We start from the raw sequence: 15,512 nt of genomic DNA, 5'->3' as shown, positions 1-15,512 counted from the left end.
CAATACCGAATGGCCTCAGACACTTGACCCTCAGTCGCCGTCGCCGTAAACAAAACTAAAACTTGGATCGTACTTGTACTCGACTCGGCTCTGTTCTCCCCTCTCTCTCCCTCTCCCTCTCTCTCTCTCTGTGTGGCTCCAAGCAAAGCTCCAGCTTAAGCTTTTCGTGCTGTCATTCGATTTGGATTTCGGTTTCTATTTCTGTTTTCATTTCAGTTTCATTTTCAGCTTTAGTTCGATTTCATTTGATCTTCGCTGCGGTTGTGTAATGAAGCTGTTGCTGTGGCTCTCGTCTGTCGCGTGCCTCCTTGTGGCTGGCACTGAGGCGGCCTCCAATCTGGTCTGCTACTATGACTCCTCCAGTTATGTGAGAGAAGGTAAGAGGGTCTGGGGGGGGTCTGTCAGGTGGGGAGCACTCCCTGGGGGGAGCAGAGAACAAAGATTCTCCAAGGGAAGTACGTTTTGTGACAAGTAAAGTGGGTCTGGGTGTTCCTTATGCCTCATATCCCTTCTAGAATGTACATTCCTCTACAGAAGACAGTTCCCTGGAACCCCAAGCCCTTAGTCAGCCTCTAAAACTAGCACAACAAACACTTAAACACTTTGATTAGCATGTGCCAAATGCACACACACCTCTAAAAATTCCTAGAAATATATGAAATACTCGCTAAACAAGTTACATAACAATTTGTGTATTCAAAACAAAACTGGGAATTAATTCAATTCAATTCGAAATGCCTATCGCACGGCCAGAAAGAGATAGAGAGAGAGCTGCTGTGCCACTGAAACGGGGGCCCACTGTGTCCGGGGGAGGTCAGTGGCTTATCGGACAAGTTTTTAGTCCAAAGAGAGAGACTCCGCGACGAGAGAGAGAGAGGGCTCTCCCGCAGAGCAGAGACCGTAAGCGGTTGCACTTCTTGAAAGCTAATTGCAGGTGGATTACTCACTTACCAGGCCGTAATCAGAGGTAATTATTGGATGATAGGCCAAAAATGATTCACTCGGAGATCTCTGTTTTGAATCTGTTTTGAAATGAAAACCAGAGCGTACAACACACAGCGAGAGCAACACGACAACTGCCCCAGCGACTGGCGGCCTGCAGAGATTGAAACAAGTGGCAGGCAGAGCAGCAAGTGACTCAGCAGCGTTGCACAGTGGTTAAAAACGCGATAGTCTAGGTTTTGTTATGAATTCCACATAAGAAAGGTACATGAAGTGGGAAGCTCTATATCGAAGTCTTTGTGGTGGAAAATGTACTTGAGTTTCCCCAATTGATGGCCTCTGTGCCACTGTGCCACGCACCCAAGCGAGCAGAGCCACAATGAACCGCTCGCTGGGCTCACACTCTGTTGGCGTTCAATTAAGCCACTGAAAAAACAGCGAGACAATGGAGATGACAAGCCATACGGGGGGGTGGAGAGGGAGAGCGATGCGGTGGCGGTGGCGGTGTCCGAGTGTCGCTCTCCAAGCTAGAGCTGACGATTATTTGTCATTCCAAGCCGCTGTCGAGGCACTGCAATTTGTCGTACATCTTATGAATATTAAATTCGCCTTTCAGGTCTGGGCAAGCTGCTCAATCCCGACCTGGAGATCGCCCTGCAGTTCTGCACGCATCTGGTGTACGGCTATGCGGGCCTGCGGGCGGACAACTACCAGGCGCACAGCCTCAACGAGAACCTGGACATCTACAAGCACCAGTACTCCGAGGTGACCTCCCTCAAGCGCAAGTATCCCCACCTGAAGGTGCTCCTGAGTGTGGGCGGCGATCGCGACATCGATGTGGAGCACCCCAACAAGTACGTGGAGCTGCTGGAGGGCGAGAAGGTGCGCCAGGTGGGCTTCATCCAGTCGGCCTTTTCGCTGGTGAAGAACTACGGCTTCGATGGCCTGGATCTGGCCTACCAGTTCCCCAGGAACAAGCCGCGGAAGGTGCACGGAGATGTGGGCTCCGCCTGGAAGAGCATCAAGAAACTGTTCACCGGCGACTTTGTCGTGGATCCCCAGGCAGCACTGCACAAGGAGCAGTTCACGGCCTTTGTGCGGGATGTCAAGGACTCGCTCCGACCCGATGGCCTGCTGCTCAGCCTGACGGTCCTGCCCAACGTGAACTCCACATGTGAGTACAGAATGGGTTTCCCTTTGGAATATAGATATATCGGCAATCCTCTCTCCTTTAGGGTACTTTGATATACCCGCCCTGAACGGCCTGGTGGACTTTGTGAACCTGGCCGCCTTTGATTTCATCACGCCCGCCCGCAATCCCGAGGAGGCCGACTTCACCGGGCCCATCTACCATCCAGAGTCGAAGGATCGTCTGGCCCACTACAATGCCGATTTCCAGGTGAACTACTGGCTCCAGCAGGGCTTCCCCTCCAGCAAACTGAACCTGGGCGTCTCCACCTACGGCAACGCCTGGAAACTGACGCCCGATTCGGGTCTGGACGGTGTCCCAGTGGTGCCGCACACCGATGGGCCCGCCAAGGAGGGCTCCCAGTCGCAGAAGCCGGGTCTCCTCAGCTACGCCGAGATCTGTGGCAAGCTGACAAATCCCCAGAACCAGTACCTCAAGGGCAACGACTCCCCGCTGCGCCGTGTCACCGACCCGACGAAACGCTTCGGCACCTACGCCTTTCGTCCCGTCGACGGGGCCGTCACCGAGGGCCTCTGGGTGAGCTACGACGATCCCGACGGCGCCTCCAACAAGGCGGCCTATGCGCGGGTCAAGAACCTCGGGGGCGTGGCCCTGTTCGACCTGAGCTACGACGATTTCCGCGGACAGTGCACCGGCGACAAGTATCCGCTGCTGCGCGCCGTCAAGTATCGCTTGTAAATGCTTTTCGGTGGAGATATTTTAGTACTCGAAATAAATATTTACCCAACACTGTTCGTAGATTGAAGTGGGCTCTACACAGACAAATCTAGAGGCCTTTTTTCCAGTGATTTTTAGGCAGCTGTGAACGATACACAGTTTTCGTTTTCAAAATTCAAATCTGTGCACTTTTTTTCTGATCAAATTTCCAAGCTCTTTGAATATTAACCTTGTAATGGCGTATCTCGGTAAACTGTGAACTAAATTTTGGGCAAAATACTTGTATAGTGACTACCCCCCCCCCCGCCATAAATTGCTGAAGATTTGCCGAGTCGCTGGGCATTATCTCTTGAGTAAACTGGAAGTAAACGCGGCTGTGTAAATTACCCAGAACCAGAGCCGGAGTGATCTCATTGAACTGGCGGTGTCAGCTGTCACTTGATTTCTTGATAATAAGCCCCACGAATTACGTGTCGTGTCCGCCTATTGTTCGGTTCGACTCTACAAAAGCTCCGACCACGGGCCAGTGCCAGTGCCAGTGCCATTCGAATTCAGTTTTGTTTCGCATCTCGCCAGAGACGGACACATCACATCACCTGCCTACGCACTCCGTTCTGCTCTCTTTGTGAATCTCTCTCTCTCTATCGAGGTCTACACGATGATGTGTTCTCTGTGGCTCGGCCTGGGGCTGAGTGTGATGCTCTTGGCATCGTTTTCAGCGGTGAGCGGAGCTCCTAATCTGGTGTGCTTCTATGACTCGCAGGGCTTCCAGCGTCAGGGTAAGTGTCGTGTGAGACTTTCCAATTCCCCGTAATTTAAACCAGCCTTTCGCCCGCTCTCCGTTCCCCTTTCCCCGGCCCAGGCCTGGCTCAATTTACGATGACGGATATGGAGCTGGCACTGCAGTTTTGCACTCATATCATCTACGGCTATGCGGGCGTCAATGCGGATAACTCGGAGCTGCAGAGCATCAACAAGCGGCTGGACTACGAGCAGCGACACTTGGCCCAGTTGACGGCGCTCAAGGACCGCTATCCGCACATCAAGTTCCTGCTGAGTGTGGGCGGCGACGCCGACCAGAACGAGGGTAATCAATACATCAAGCTCTTGGAGTCGGGACAGCAGGGTCACAGGCGCTTCATCGAGTCCGCTCGCGACGTGGTGCGTCGCTTCAACTTTGATGGCCTGGATCTGGCCCTTCAGCTGCCCCGCAACAAGCCGCGCAAGGTCCACGGGGACGTCGGCTCGGCCTGGAAGAGCTTCAAGAAGTTCTTTACCGGCGACTACATTGTGGACGAGGATTCGGAGACCCACAAGGGCCAGTTGACGGCTCTGATCAAGGATCTGAGCAGCGCCTTCAAGACCAACAATCTTCTGTTGAGTCTCACCGTCTTGCCGAATGTCAACTCCAGCTGTAAGTGGGTGCTGACCCCCCAAGGAGCCCCTTCTAAACGAATATCCCTGCCTATTTCCAGGGTACTACGATGCCCCTGCCATTGAACCCAGCTTGGACTTCATCAACCTGGGAACCTTTGATTTCCTCACCCCCCAGCGCAATCCCGAGGAAGCCGACTTCTCCGCCCCCCTGTACGAGGCCTTCGGACAGAACCGTCAGGGCCACTACAACGTCAACTACCAGCTGGAGCACTGGCTGCTGCAGCGCGTGCCCGCCCACAAGCTGAACATCGGCATTGCCGCCTACGGCAGGGCCTGGAAGCTCAGCACCGGCTCCGGGGACTCGGGCATGCCTGTGGTGGCCGCCGCAGAGGGCGCCGCACCTGCCGGACGCCAGAGCAAGCAGGAGGGAATGCTGAACTGGGCCGAGATCTGTCAACTGATGCCGAATCCCAGCAATGCGAACGCCAAAGGAGCCGACGCTCCTGTGCGCCGCGTGCTGGACCCCACCAAGCGCTACGGCAGCTACGCCTTCCGTGCCGCCGACTCCAACGGCGAGCACGGCCTGTGGATCAGCTACGACGATCCCGACTCGGCCTCCAGCAAGGCCTCCTATGTGCGCTCCAAGAATCTGGGCGGCGTGGCCTTCTTCGATCTGACGCAGGACGACTTCCGCGGCCAGTGCACCACCGATCGCTTCCCCATGCTGCGTGCCATCAAGTACCGCCTGCTCTAAGGCCCATGAAGACATCATCAGCCTCGGCCCCAGCCACGCAAATGTCACAATGATGGGGGGAGGAGGAGGAGGAGGGTCCAACGGTGTTCCAAATGTCACCCAATGGGTCTCTGTCTGTCGCCGTCGCAGTCGCTGTCCCTTTTTGCAAATTAATTACAAAGTTGTAAACTAAAATGCACCGCAAATTAATTCGATGTGCCTGGTCCTTGGATTGCGCAGTAGCCATCTCTCTGGGGGCTTTAATTGCCTCTCTTTGCATTGAATTGTTTGGCGCCCACGTCTGCGCACCGCTCGCTTTATCATCCCGGGCCCATCTCGGTCAAATGGCATTTCGTTTCGGTGGCGTTTTTTGCCGTTCGGTTCCAGATTTCCAGATTTTGTCTCTCGCCAAAGCCGCAGTTGCGACTGCGCAACTGGGTTTTGTGTAATTGGCGCTACATACGCGAGGCAGGCCACTCTCCGGGCCGATCCTCGGGCTCTCCATATGCGTACTCGCCTGTGGTGGGTGCCTGTGTCGTCTGTTCACCGAATAGCTGACATACCACCATGCAAAAGGTTGCCACCGAAGGGAGCGAGGGGCTCCGTCCGTTGGCGGGGGTGTCTGGCCCGGCTGCCTCGACTGGCGACGACAACGACACGATGTAAGACAACTAAATTAAGTTATTGTTTCTGGCCAAGCGACCCCGGGGAGTAGCCGACTTTGGGGTGCTCTACAGAGGGAGAGACCAAAGAGATATGGGAGTCACAAATATCTTGGGAAGCTGTCCTTCTTGGGCCTCCTTCAATCGATCCCCACTTCATAGTCTTCCGCCTCGTAATCTCTGGATCTGAATATGCTGTCCTGGAGCCTGGACCCTTTGTGAGTGTCTCCCACACTTGCCCTAGCCACTTATCCCCTGGCAGAGCCAGTTCTAGCTGCTATCTATGCGGCTTATCCGGGAATCGTGATCTTATTAAGCAAACTATACACTCGGAAAATTATTTGCAATTGGCGCAATGCCTTATTGGAATGCAAAATATGCCATTAGTGGCAGAAGTCGAGACCTGGCCATCCACAGCTCACTTCCCAGAGGCCCTCAAGGCCCTAAAGGGCATGGGCTTGGGCTTGGGCATGCCAATCGCATAGCGTACAAGTTGTAAACACGGCATTGTTTTTGGCCACTGTTCCATAATATAAGCCAAAACAGAAGCCAAGGGTAGCCCAACTGAAATATCGTTGATCGTGTTCGAAGTTCTCCTAGGCTGAGGTTGATGCTGAGGTTGAGGCTGTTGCAGAGGCACTCCACTCCTGGCTTTTGCCTTGTCGCCTCATCTAATTAAGGAGCATTTGGTCCATGGCGGCGTCTACAAGATCTGTTCATGATTATTGCCCCCAAAGCTATCGCTTGCCACAGGCCCCAGGCCCCAGGCCCCAGCTGCTGCTCCTCCGACTCCTGCAAATGACAAATATGTTGCTTGCAGCAGACTTCGACTTCGACTGGCTGCTTCCATGGAAGGCGAAGGCTCCACTGTGTTGCCTCTTTAAATAAAGATATTTTCGCCCTCATTACGCGCTGTGTCCTTTTGTTTATTTGCTGCTCCCCTTCCGCTGGCCAGAGATTTTTCTACGTTTTTTCTTCGTTTTGTTTTTCGTTGGCCGATGAAGTGTCGCTGATTGCGCGTTGCATTGTTTTGGCCAGGTCAGCAGCGCGATGATGGCGATAAGGAAATGCATGTTGGTCAGGGATTGGGTCTCTCGACTCCCAGATATGATAAGCTGCTTGGCCGGACTACCCGGACGATAAGGATTTCCTTGGAAAGATGCCTGACAAAAAGTGCCTTAGTTTTTGCCCAAAGACATTAGTATGAATGCGGCTCTGAGGGTTTACCCTGGCCCAACTGAGTCCCACAGCTGCTCCACAGCCTCACAAAGAACTTGGCTAACTGGAGGCTATCCCGGGCCTCAGTCTCGCTCCTCCACTCTCCCCCCATTGTTATACCAGTGCTCGCCTTGAGTTTGCATTTTTATTGCTTTGTTAATTTTAAATAAGCCACGCGACTTTATGTTCCCGCACTGCCTGTACGAGTATGAACCCATAAGTTCCACGAACATCGTTAAGGCCTGGATGGCTCTTCACCTCGTTAGAGTCCCAGTCCCACAATCCGAATTGAGCTGTCCGCTCCGACAGGCAGATCGTTCTCGTTCAATTGTCAGCGGGTTGTCACACAAAATGATTTACAGATGACGATCATTGACTCTCCGATGGCCAAGTGGCGCCAGCAGGAAGTTTGTGGGAGAACTTGGCCAGAGAATAATGGTAGAAATGGTTGGGGAATATGGTATACCCTTTGAAGGCTTGGAAGGAGACCTCTTCATAGGGAAGGTACCCCGAAATGGGATAATATTAAGGTCTAAAGGAGGTCGCAGTCACCTTTCCTATGTACCCACCCTCTCCCTGAAGGGTATACGTTATTCTCAGGCAGCATCGTGCAGAGCCCGACATTCGTTTATAGATTTTTAACGCCCAGATCGTGTATATGTCTGACCACAATTATTTTGGACAACAAAAAAGCCTTTCGCTGCAGCGTCCTGTATTCGGTTCTGTTCTGTTTTTATTCATAAACAAGCGACAATAAAAATGTGCCATAACAAGTTAAGGTTATTCTTGTTTAAACGAAATAAACAACTCATAAAATTATGCTACGCAAAAAACAAAAAAAAAACCAACAACGACGAAGAAGAATCAGAAAGTTTTGTTGTTTATATTTTGTGTAAATTTTTGTTCGCACCAATTAAATTCAATTAGCTGACAGCTCTGCCCGGTTCTATGCGGGGTCTATGCGGGGTCCGTACGGGGTCTAGGTGTGATGATGTGATAGATAACCCCGAGCGGCACCTAAGCTGCCATGGTGTGGGTCTGTATCTGTGTGTCCGTGTGCGTCTGCGGCTAGCTGTAGCGCCACTGCCTCGTAAAAGGTTAGTTTAAACAAATAAACACGTGGAATTTAATGAAGAAACGTGTGTGGCTCTCTGAATTATATGGCAGTATATACATGTGTTCTATAGAGAGGGCAGAGCGAGACAAACGAGGCTGATATCGTAATAGTATAAGTGGGTTAAATGGTATGGATTGGACTGCGTGGAGGATGGGAGTAAAGCACTCTTTGGTGTTCTTACGATTAGTACTTAAATATGCTTAAGATACATCGATACATCCAATACATCCCTTTTGTTACTTTGAGAGACGCGGCAAGGGCAGCGGCTCGACTTCTATGCCCAATACCCAGTATATACATAAATATTGGCTATATATTACCTATAAAATATATTTTAAACCTAATTATATGAACGTGGGCGCCGGAAATGGTATCGGATCCGATGACTGCCGCGTCACAGATCTAATATTTGAGTATCTGCATCATCTATACACATATTCCCTCATCTTAGCATCAAAACTGTTCAACTTTCTTGCTCTACAAGATATATCTTATCTAAATAGATATATAGACTACCTTCCTCCTCCCCCCATGAGCCTGCAAAATGGCAAACAACAAACAAGCAAATTGCCAAAGACTTGCGGTCACCAAAAGAATGTGCATAAACATTTGCAAAACTTTTGATTGCGGCACTAAAAACGAGCAGGGGGGGAAGTGTGAAAACGTCTAAAGACAGGAATCTATGACTCGAAATGGGATTAGTATTGGGGAGCGAAGGAACGAGCAGTGCAGGGCAGATGACGCGACGCGCCTTAAACAAACAAATAAAAGTCGCCCAGCAAATGGCCAACTGACTAACAGAATCCATCCATCGACTGGCGGCACGCGTTTGGTCTGGGCCTTAGAAATTTAATTAAATCGTCAGAGGAACAATAAAAACTTCAGAGGAGCATGGACCTGGACCCCTGGACCTGGCTGCAGACTTTTATTACGCACTGCTCTATGCTCTGCTCAATAACTCAAAAAATACTTTGACCCGTGTATCATTAAAATCAAAATCGAGAGAGAGAGAGTGAATGCACCACCCACGCGGGCTGGGGCTGGTCCTGGGCCTAGGCAGGGGGGGGCGGGGGGCTGTTCGACATATCATGGATCTTGAGATTTGCCATTAAAAATGTTTAGATGCACAAATAAACACTAGGCGGGCCATGGAATCGTTAAATGGGGGCCCCCGAAGGCCCAATTGTAAACATTTAGTGGGGCAAAAGAAGCGAATTTACGTCTGAAATTGGAAGATTCTTGGCCTTACAAACGGGGCTCTGTCGGCATTTGAATGTACTTAGATAAAGTACTTGGAAGACAATGAAATAAGTTTGTATATCTTTTTGAATGGTGACAAAAGAGATGGCCCTTCGTTGAGTCAATCAGTGCACACGCATCTTTATCTCTCGCAGGAAATCGACTACCCCCCACCACCACACCCTTATTTTTCTTTTGGGAAAATTAGTATGCAACCCTTTTTGGTCGGGTTTTGGGCTGATAACAAAAAACGGTAATGTCAAACGTGGTTTAGCGATACGTCATCGTGATTTGCCAAAATTTGACAGCCGAAAACGTGGAAAGAAAGAAGCAAGGGATGGATATGCTGGTTGGGGGGGGGTTGGGGGTTGGTTTTTTGCATAAATTGCTTAACAATTGGGCAATGTATGTTTGTCTCAGTCAATCGGTTGCCGTCTGACAGCAGCTGAGAGATTACGGCAATGATTTGCCAGAATGCCAAGGCTGGCAACACTTTGACATCTTTGGGTTTTCTGGCCGGCCCTCGGAGGCACTTCCCTGGGTTGCGTGTCACGCGGAGATTTCTCATTTGGCCGCAAATCGAACTGCCAACTTGCCAAATTGTTGTCCTCGCTCATTGATGCGTGCGTGCGTGTGTGCTCGTGGAGGCAAACAGTTGGACAAATTGAATCTACAGATTCGCAGATTCCCTCGGACTGCCTGGCCCCTGGAGCACAGCAACAACAAGAACAAGAACAAGAATTGAATTATCATTTGCTGGTGCATCAGACTTAATTCGTTCTGGCGCTGTACGCGCGCGCACGCAAAATCCCCAACTGGAGAGCGGAGACCCTGTCCCCGCACTAAACTGCCCACCTGCTGGGGCACAAACACAAGCGACTGACATAATCGTGATATATTAGCACGAAGAGCAGTTCCAAGTTCATCTTGTCTCTCACCTCAAGCTCCCAACGAAAAGGAAATCATGGCAATGAATGAAAGTTGGGAATAATGTGGGACTTGTGTGAGATTTGGGGTTTATTCGGGGGCTATCAAGGGCTGAAATTAAAGATAATGATGGAATATGGGGACCAACGTCAAAGGTTCCCAGTATTTAATACAAAAAAACATAGTTTTTGAAGTGAAAGTCCATTTTGTAGATTTAAAAATGGTAGAAAACTTCCACTTTGGGTCGCTCTATCTTCAGCTTTATCCGTATCTATTGTGTCTATCGACACGAATCAAAAATCTGGTGAAAGGTCGTACAATTCTCTTATGAATCCTTCAGTTTTTGTAGATATCCACGCTGCAGAAGCAGAGGGTAAAATTATGAAAGTGCGCAAAGTCAGGCAAACGCGGGTTCTTAATTTTCAAAAAATATTTTGGCGATATATGGCAACATTAAAGTATGAGGAAGTGATCTACTCAGCCAGGCCTACAAACTAATTTTTTCCCCATGGAAAGCACAGTCAAAAGTTTTCATTGTGTAGCAGCTAAAGCCTTAAACGCTCTCCGCCAAAGAGACTTTGCACTATATAAAATACAAGAAGACGAATCAAGTCAATCCCTAATACATAATGCATAAGATGAAGTAATACTCCCTAAACGCTGGCTTTTCCTTGGCTCAACACTTTCAATTTAGATTAAATTTCAGTTCACAGCGGCGCTACCCCCACCCCCCAACCAGCACAACCCCAATCGACCCAAACCATCCATCACGCACACACTCGCACTCGCACTGGCACTCGCATATGGCAAATAAAAACGTCATCGATCAGATCCTGGCAGGGCGCCCAATGCTATGCAATAATATGTTATGCTCCGAGTCCACAAGAAACCCACAAAAAAAAGAAAAGAAAATCGCTGACAAATTAAAATGCAAAGCCAAGTGAAACTTGCTCAATAGATTTTCCAAAAAAAAAAAAAGAAACACCGATGACGAATGCTGAAAGAATTAAGATGGATCACATGACGGAATGACGGCCAGAAAAAGAAGAGAAGAGGAAACCAACAAGAAACGAAGAAGCGAAGAGTTGAACTCGCACAATGGGCATCAATGGGAATGCTGGTAAAAAGAAAAGAAAAAAACGAATTGAAAACATCATTCAGATACGATTTTGCCATTCGGCTGGCTGCCTGGATGATGCAGCAATTTGGCTACCTATAAACCGTCATGGTCATGTCACTCACTCACTCCATCGCATCGAATCCAGCGGCAGCCGCCAAAAAGAGTTTGAATTTCAAATTGAATTGAAACGAAGTAAATGACGTTGAAAACTTACAAGGTGAGGGGGGGGGGGGGGGATCCCCCAATGAAATGCCTTAATGGTTAATATACCAATGAATCCCAAACCCAGAGCCAGTCCCAATCCCAGAGCCAGCAAAACTGTCCAGTCATGGCGCCAGCACAGAGGAAAAACTAAAACAGGATATGAGCGTGGCAATGAGTAGCATGTGGCAAATCATTTATAATGTTTAAATTTTTAATAAATATTCTCCTGCCAGGCAGCACACACACACACACACGCACACACACATCAGCGATTGGGTAAGGAAGATGTATGTATGTATTCCCCTGCTAAAATCCATCCTCAGACCATCCTTTGTTCGGGTGCTTCTTTAATCAGCACAGGAATCTGATACTTGTACAAAAGGCTTTTCTTTGTAAACACACTTCCTGAACTTTACCCAGCAACCAGCAGCCAGCAGCCAGCAGCCAGGGGATAGATGGTATAGGGAATACCTATCACCCCCTTCCCTCCCTCCATCCCTCCATCCCTATGTATTGTATGGATTGTGCGCATATTTACACATATGAAAAACATGTTAACCAGAAAATTAATTATAAAATTTTCAAAAACCTTAACAATGTCTACAATATGGCGTTGATTTTACTCAAACAAAAACTAACTGTTACGTCACATTGGCTGTAGTGGGTGTGTGTGTGCATGTGACGCCAGGAAAATTGCATACAGGATCCAGCAAAGCTGGAAACTGTCCAGCAAAAACATGCAAGCAAAAGAAAAGTTTTTTAGATTTGGAAAAACTTTTAATTAATACAAAATGTATTAGAAATACTCCTAAAAAAAAGTAGAAAACTTTCTATAGTAACTTTGAGGATGATGAAAGACCCTTTGGATGAGAAGACAATCGTTTAAGCACAGTCCCAACGTATGGACTCGATGATCCCTCTTGAAATATCTTAAAGACTGTCTGCAACACCCTGTATTCATCGACAGGATCCCCATTCGTACCTAAAAGAGTTCACATACAGAACACGCACACACTTCTTCTTCTACTTATAGACATTGTTTGAGGGGGCAGGACACAGCCAAGGAAGGAGCAGCAGCAGGACCAAGAACGGAGAGTGGTGGGAGTGGAGGAAGGAGCTTCCTTCGCTGGCTGCCAACAGCAACAAAAGGCAGAAAAAGTGCCCGTAATTCATACTTCCTATAAGAAAAATTTACAATTTCTTTTCTTTAGCAAGAAATCCTTACCGCCCACCGAGTCCCCTCCCCTCCCCCCATAAGCCAGAGGCTAAGCAGGAAGGATATGGATATTGTGCTGCTGCGAAATTAAACACGGCCAGGACTTGGACTGGCTGGAGTGGAGGTGGAGTGGAGTTAGATGGGGGGGTTTTTTGGGGGTAGAAGCAGTAAGAATGCCAGAAACGTGCACAAGTTGCGGTTTGTTTGGAGAAGAACAACCGGAAGAGGCTGGAGTCCTGGATTCAGAGTTTAGCGGATGCAAATCTGGGAGATGCGGGTCGCTGCATGAGTGTGGGGGGGGGATACGTGGAATCCATATACGATAGGTATGTATTTATCTTCTCCCACGCTCCACCAACTGTTGCCCCATTGACAGCTGTTGTCACCTGTCTGTCCCGGGTCCTTCGCCGCAGAGACCCCAAACTGTAAATCACAAAAAGAAAGCCAGGACCAACATAATGTGTGGTCTGTGCGCCCACATAACGGTGAAGCTCTCAGAACCTCAGACGAGAAACATGCCCGCAGACCATACCATACCATACCATACCATTATGTATATATTATGTGCCAGACTCGACAATATAAATAACGGATCAGATTGCATTCACATAAAATTTATATTATATTTTTCACCCAGCCATAATTATCATAATAAGAAAAATTATGCAAAGGAAAGGAACACAGAGAGAGGGGGAGGGGGAGAGGGAGGGGGAGCTACCCTCTGCAGGCCGCTGTCTTGAAATAAAAGTATCGAATTAGCGAAATAATATCAGATAACCGCTCTTCAACTACTGGCAAAATACAAAGAGAAAAAAAAAAGATATATAAGAAGAAAAAAAATTCCACTTGAATTGTCAGCCGGCATGCTGGCGCTCCTTGAACCTCGAGCAAAAAAACAACAACAACAAAAGATACATCGAATGGTTCAATATCTTTCAAATTTATAGGCTAGTCCGCTGCCCCGTATCTGTATCTGTGTCTGTGTCAGCTGCGACGGAGTTACACAACTGGAACGTGGAAAAATCAAACCACATCGACACATGTAAGCCTTTCGCTAATCCCCCATCCAATCCAGTCCCCTCCCCCTCCCCCCTCTAAAGATAGTTGCATGTTGTTGCCATATTTATAAGCAGTTATCCTTTCCATCAGAGCCGCAATAACACAAAGAGTCTGCCGTGAAGTTCTCTTCTTTTTTCTTGCCTGAGTGCATTAGAATCGCCAGACGGACGGACGGACGGGGAACCACTCAAGGATTTATGAAATAATTTTTTTTTTTCTTTCTTATATCCCATTCTTCTGTGCGCTCTCGCAGGGCAACAATGGCCAAGGAGAACCTTTTTTTTTGTGTGTGCTCTGAGCGGATTTTGGTTGCGGCTTCTGCGGGCTGGGCTGCTGCTGTTCCTGCAAAAATTGCATTCGAATTGACAAAGAAATGGCAAGAAGGTTATATGGCGGTAAATTAAACAGCAGCAGGCAGCACCTGTCGATGTCAGGGTCTAGAATGTGGAGTCCTGAAGCGAGGTTATTCTAGGGATATAGGGATAGAGAGCAGCCAAACAAAATAGAGGGTTTAATCTGGCGGATATTCGCCCTAAATGCAGCTAAAAGATACCTTAAGATAGGAGACAGATACCCAAGAAAATACCTATAAGATACAGTATTTGTACTGCTTTTATAGCCTTTCTTCGCCCCTTTCTTAATCCCAGTCCAAATCGCATCCCAACACCCCTTTTACCCCTCTTTTTTTGCTACCAAACCCAGATATAACACTTGGCCACCTGTTTTAAGTCTTCTTGGGCCTGGCACACAGCTCCAGCCCATAATAAAGAAGTCCTGGCTATGAAATATACCCAGCATTGACTATTCCGACTGACCCATAACCCAGGGAATCCACCTGCTCACCTGGCCCGCACCATCACACCCACCCACAAAAAGGAAAAACAGAAATTAAAGGCACAAAAAATGATAAGCCATAAATTGCCCGCCCCAAAAGTCAAAACAAATACGAGTTCTCCTCCGAAACCGAACGGAAAGCTGCAAAGCAATTAAAGAAGCGATGCCCCTGGTCCTGGGTCTGCATTCGATTGGATTGGGGCTGTGTGGGCCTAACCCACTCGTAGATACAATTAAAACTACAATTTTTCATATGCGAATGGCAATCGGTGTGATTGCAGCTGCGTATCTGTTGGGTTAATTCGTATCTGGGCAATCGATCGAACGATTTGGCCTGCTCTCGAAAGAGTTTCAATTAGAAAAAATAGTGGGTATCTAGTTTTAGGTAATAGACGCAGAAGGGGGCAGCCTTGGCTGGATTTGGGGGCGTTGCAGGTAATCTTTGTTATGAAATTAATTTCGCATACACTTTGCCACAAAAGGGTTTTCCACAAACGTTGTGGCGTTTGATGAGGAGGAGATTTTCGAGCTATCTGTGAAGTGAGAGCTGAATCCCTTCTACCAAAAGAGCTAACGAGGACGTAGAAAGAGTATTACCGCCTTCATCTGACTATTTCCAAGTTATATTTATCAAATTCTTTGTGTTGCGTGCTGCAAACTCTTTGCGTTGCCAACTAATTCGATTTGTTTCGCTGGCCATTAAATGCCATAAGGGATAGCCGAGCAGATCTCTCCTTCAGCCACTCGTAACGTACCAGTACTCAGCGAGATCTGCAAGATCTTCGAGATCCGAGAGCACTGTGAGGTTTTGTTTCGGGCAAACATATGTTGCATTAATTGTTCATGTTGCCTCAAAAGCAACTCATGTTCAATGAGTTTTATTGCTGCTCGACACACACAAACAACGAAACGAAACAAAACAATCTTTTTAAGCAGCCACAGCCACAGCCGGAGAGCAGCACGAAACAAATGAAAAGAAAAATTGTGCACAAAACAT

At 48.3% G+C, this 15,512-nt stretch overlaps 3 protein-coding genes across 4 annotated transcripts in view; 2 read left to right on the top strand and 1 right to left on the bottom strand.

Moving 5' to 3' along the window:
• LOC108163254 (carboxypeptidase N subunit 2) overlaps positions 1 to 1,079 on the bottom strand; it is a 46,133-nt gene extending 45,054 nt beyond the window's left edge. Inside the window, exon 1 of one of the 2 annotated variants that reach the window (XM_017298425.2) lies at positions 948 to 1,079. The gene's annotated coding sequence lies outside the window, so the exon portion shown is untranslated. The remainder of the gene's footprint in view (positions 1 to 947) is intronic. The other variant, XM_017298424.2, reaches the window with a different exon arrangement.
• Positions 226 to 2,911, top strand: LOC108163256 (chitinase-like protein Idgf2). The gene is made up of 3 exons (XM_017298427.2): positions 226 to 377; positions 1,559 to 2,116; positions 2,178 to 2,911. The coding sequence occupies exons 1-3, from the start codon at positions 269 to 271 to the stop codon at positions 2,828 to 2,830; spliced, it is 1,320 nt and encodes a 439-aa protein (XP_017153916.1). The 5' UTR covers positions 226 to 268; the 3' UTR covers positions 2,831 to 2,911.
• Positions 2,912 to 3,009: 98 nt separating this feature from the next.
• Positions 3,010 to 5,129, top strand: LOC108163255 (chitinase-like protein Idgf3). Its single transcript, XM_017298426.2, has 3 exons — positions 3,010 to 3,588; positions 3,672 to 4,223; positions 4,285 to 5,129. The coding sequence occupies exons 1-3, from the start codon at positions 3,468 to 3,470 to the stop codon at positions 4,938 to 4,940; spliced, it is 1,329 nt and encodes a 442-aa protein (XP_017153915.1). The 5' UTR covers positions 3,010 to 3,467; the 3' UTR covers positions 4,941 to 5,129.
• The last annotated feature ends 10,383 nt before the right edge of the window (positions 5,130 to 15,512 follow it).

This window comes from Drosophila miranda, chromosome 4, assembly GCF_003369915.1.
Source record: "Drosophila miranda strain MSH22 chromosome 4, D.miranda_PacBio2.1, whole genome shotgun sequence".
Lineage (NCBI taxonomy): Eukaryota > Metazoa > Arthropoda > Insecta > Diptera > Drosophilidae > Drosophila > Drosophila miranda.
The sequence above is the reverse complement of the archived record's forward strand: the minus strand, read 5'-3'. Positions and strand labels throughout refer to the sequence as shown.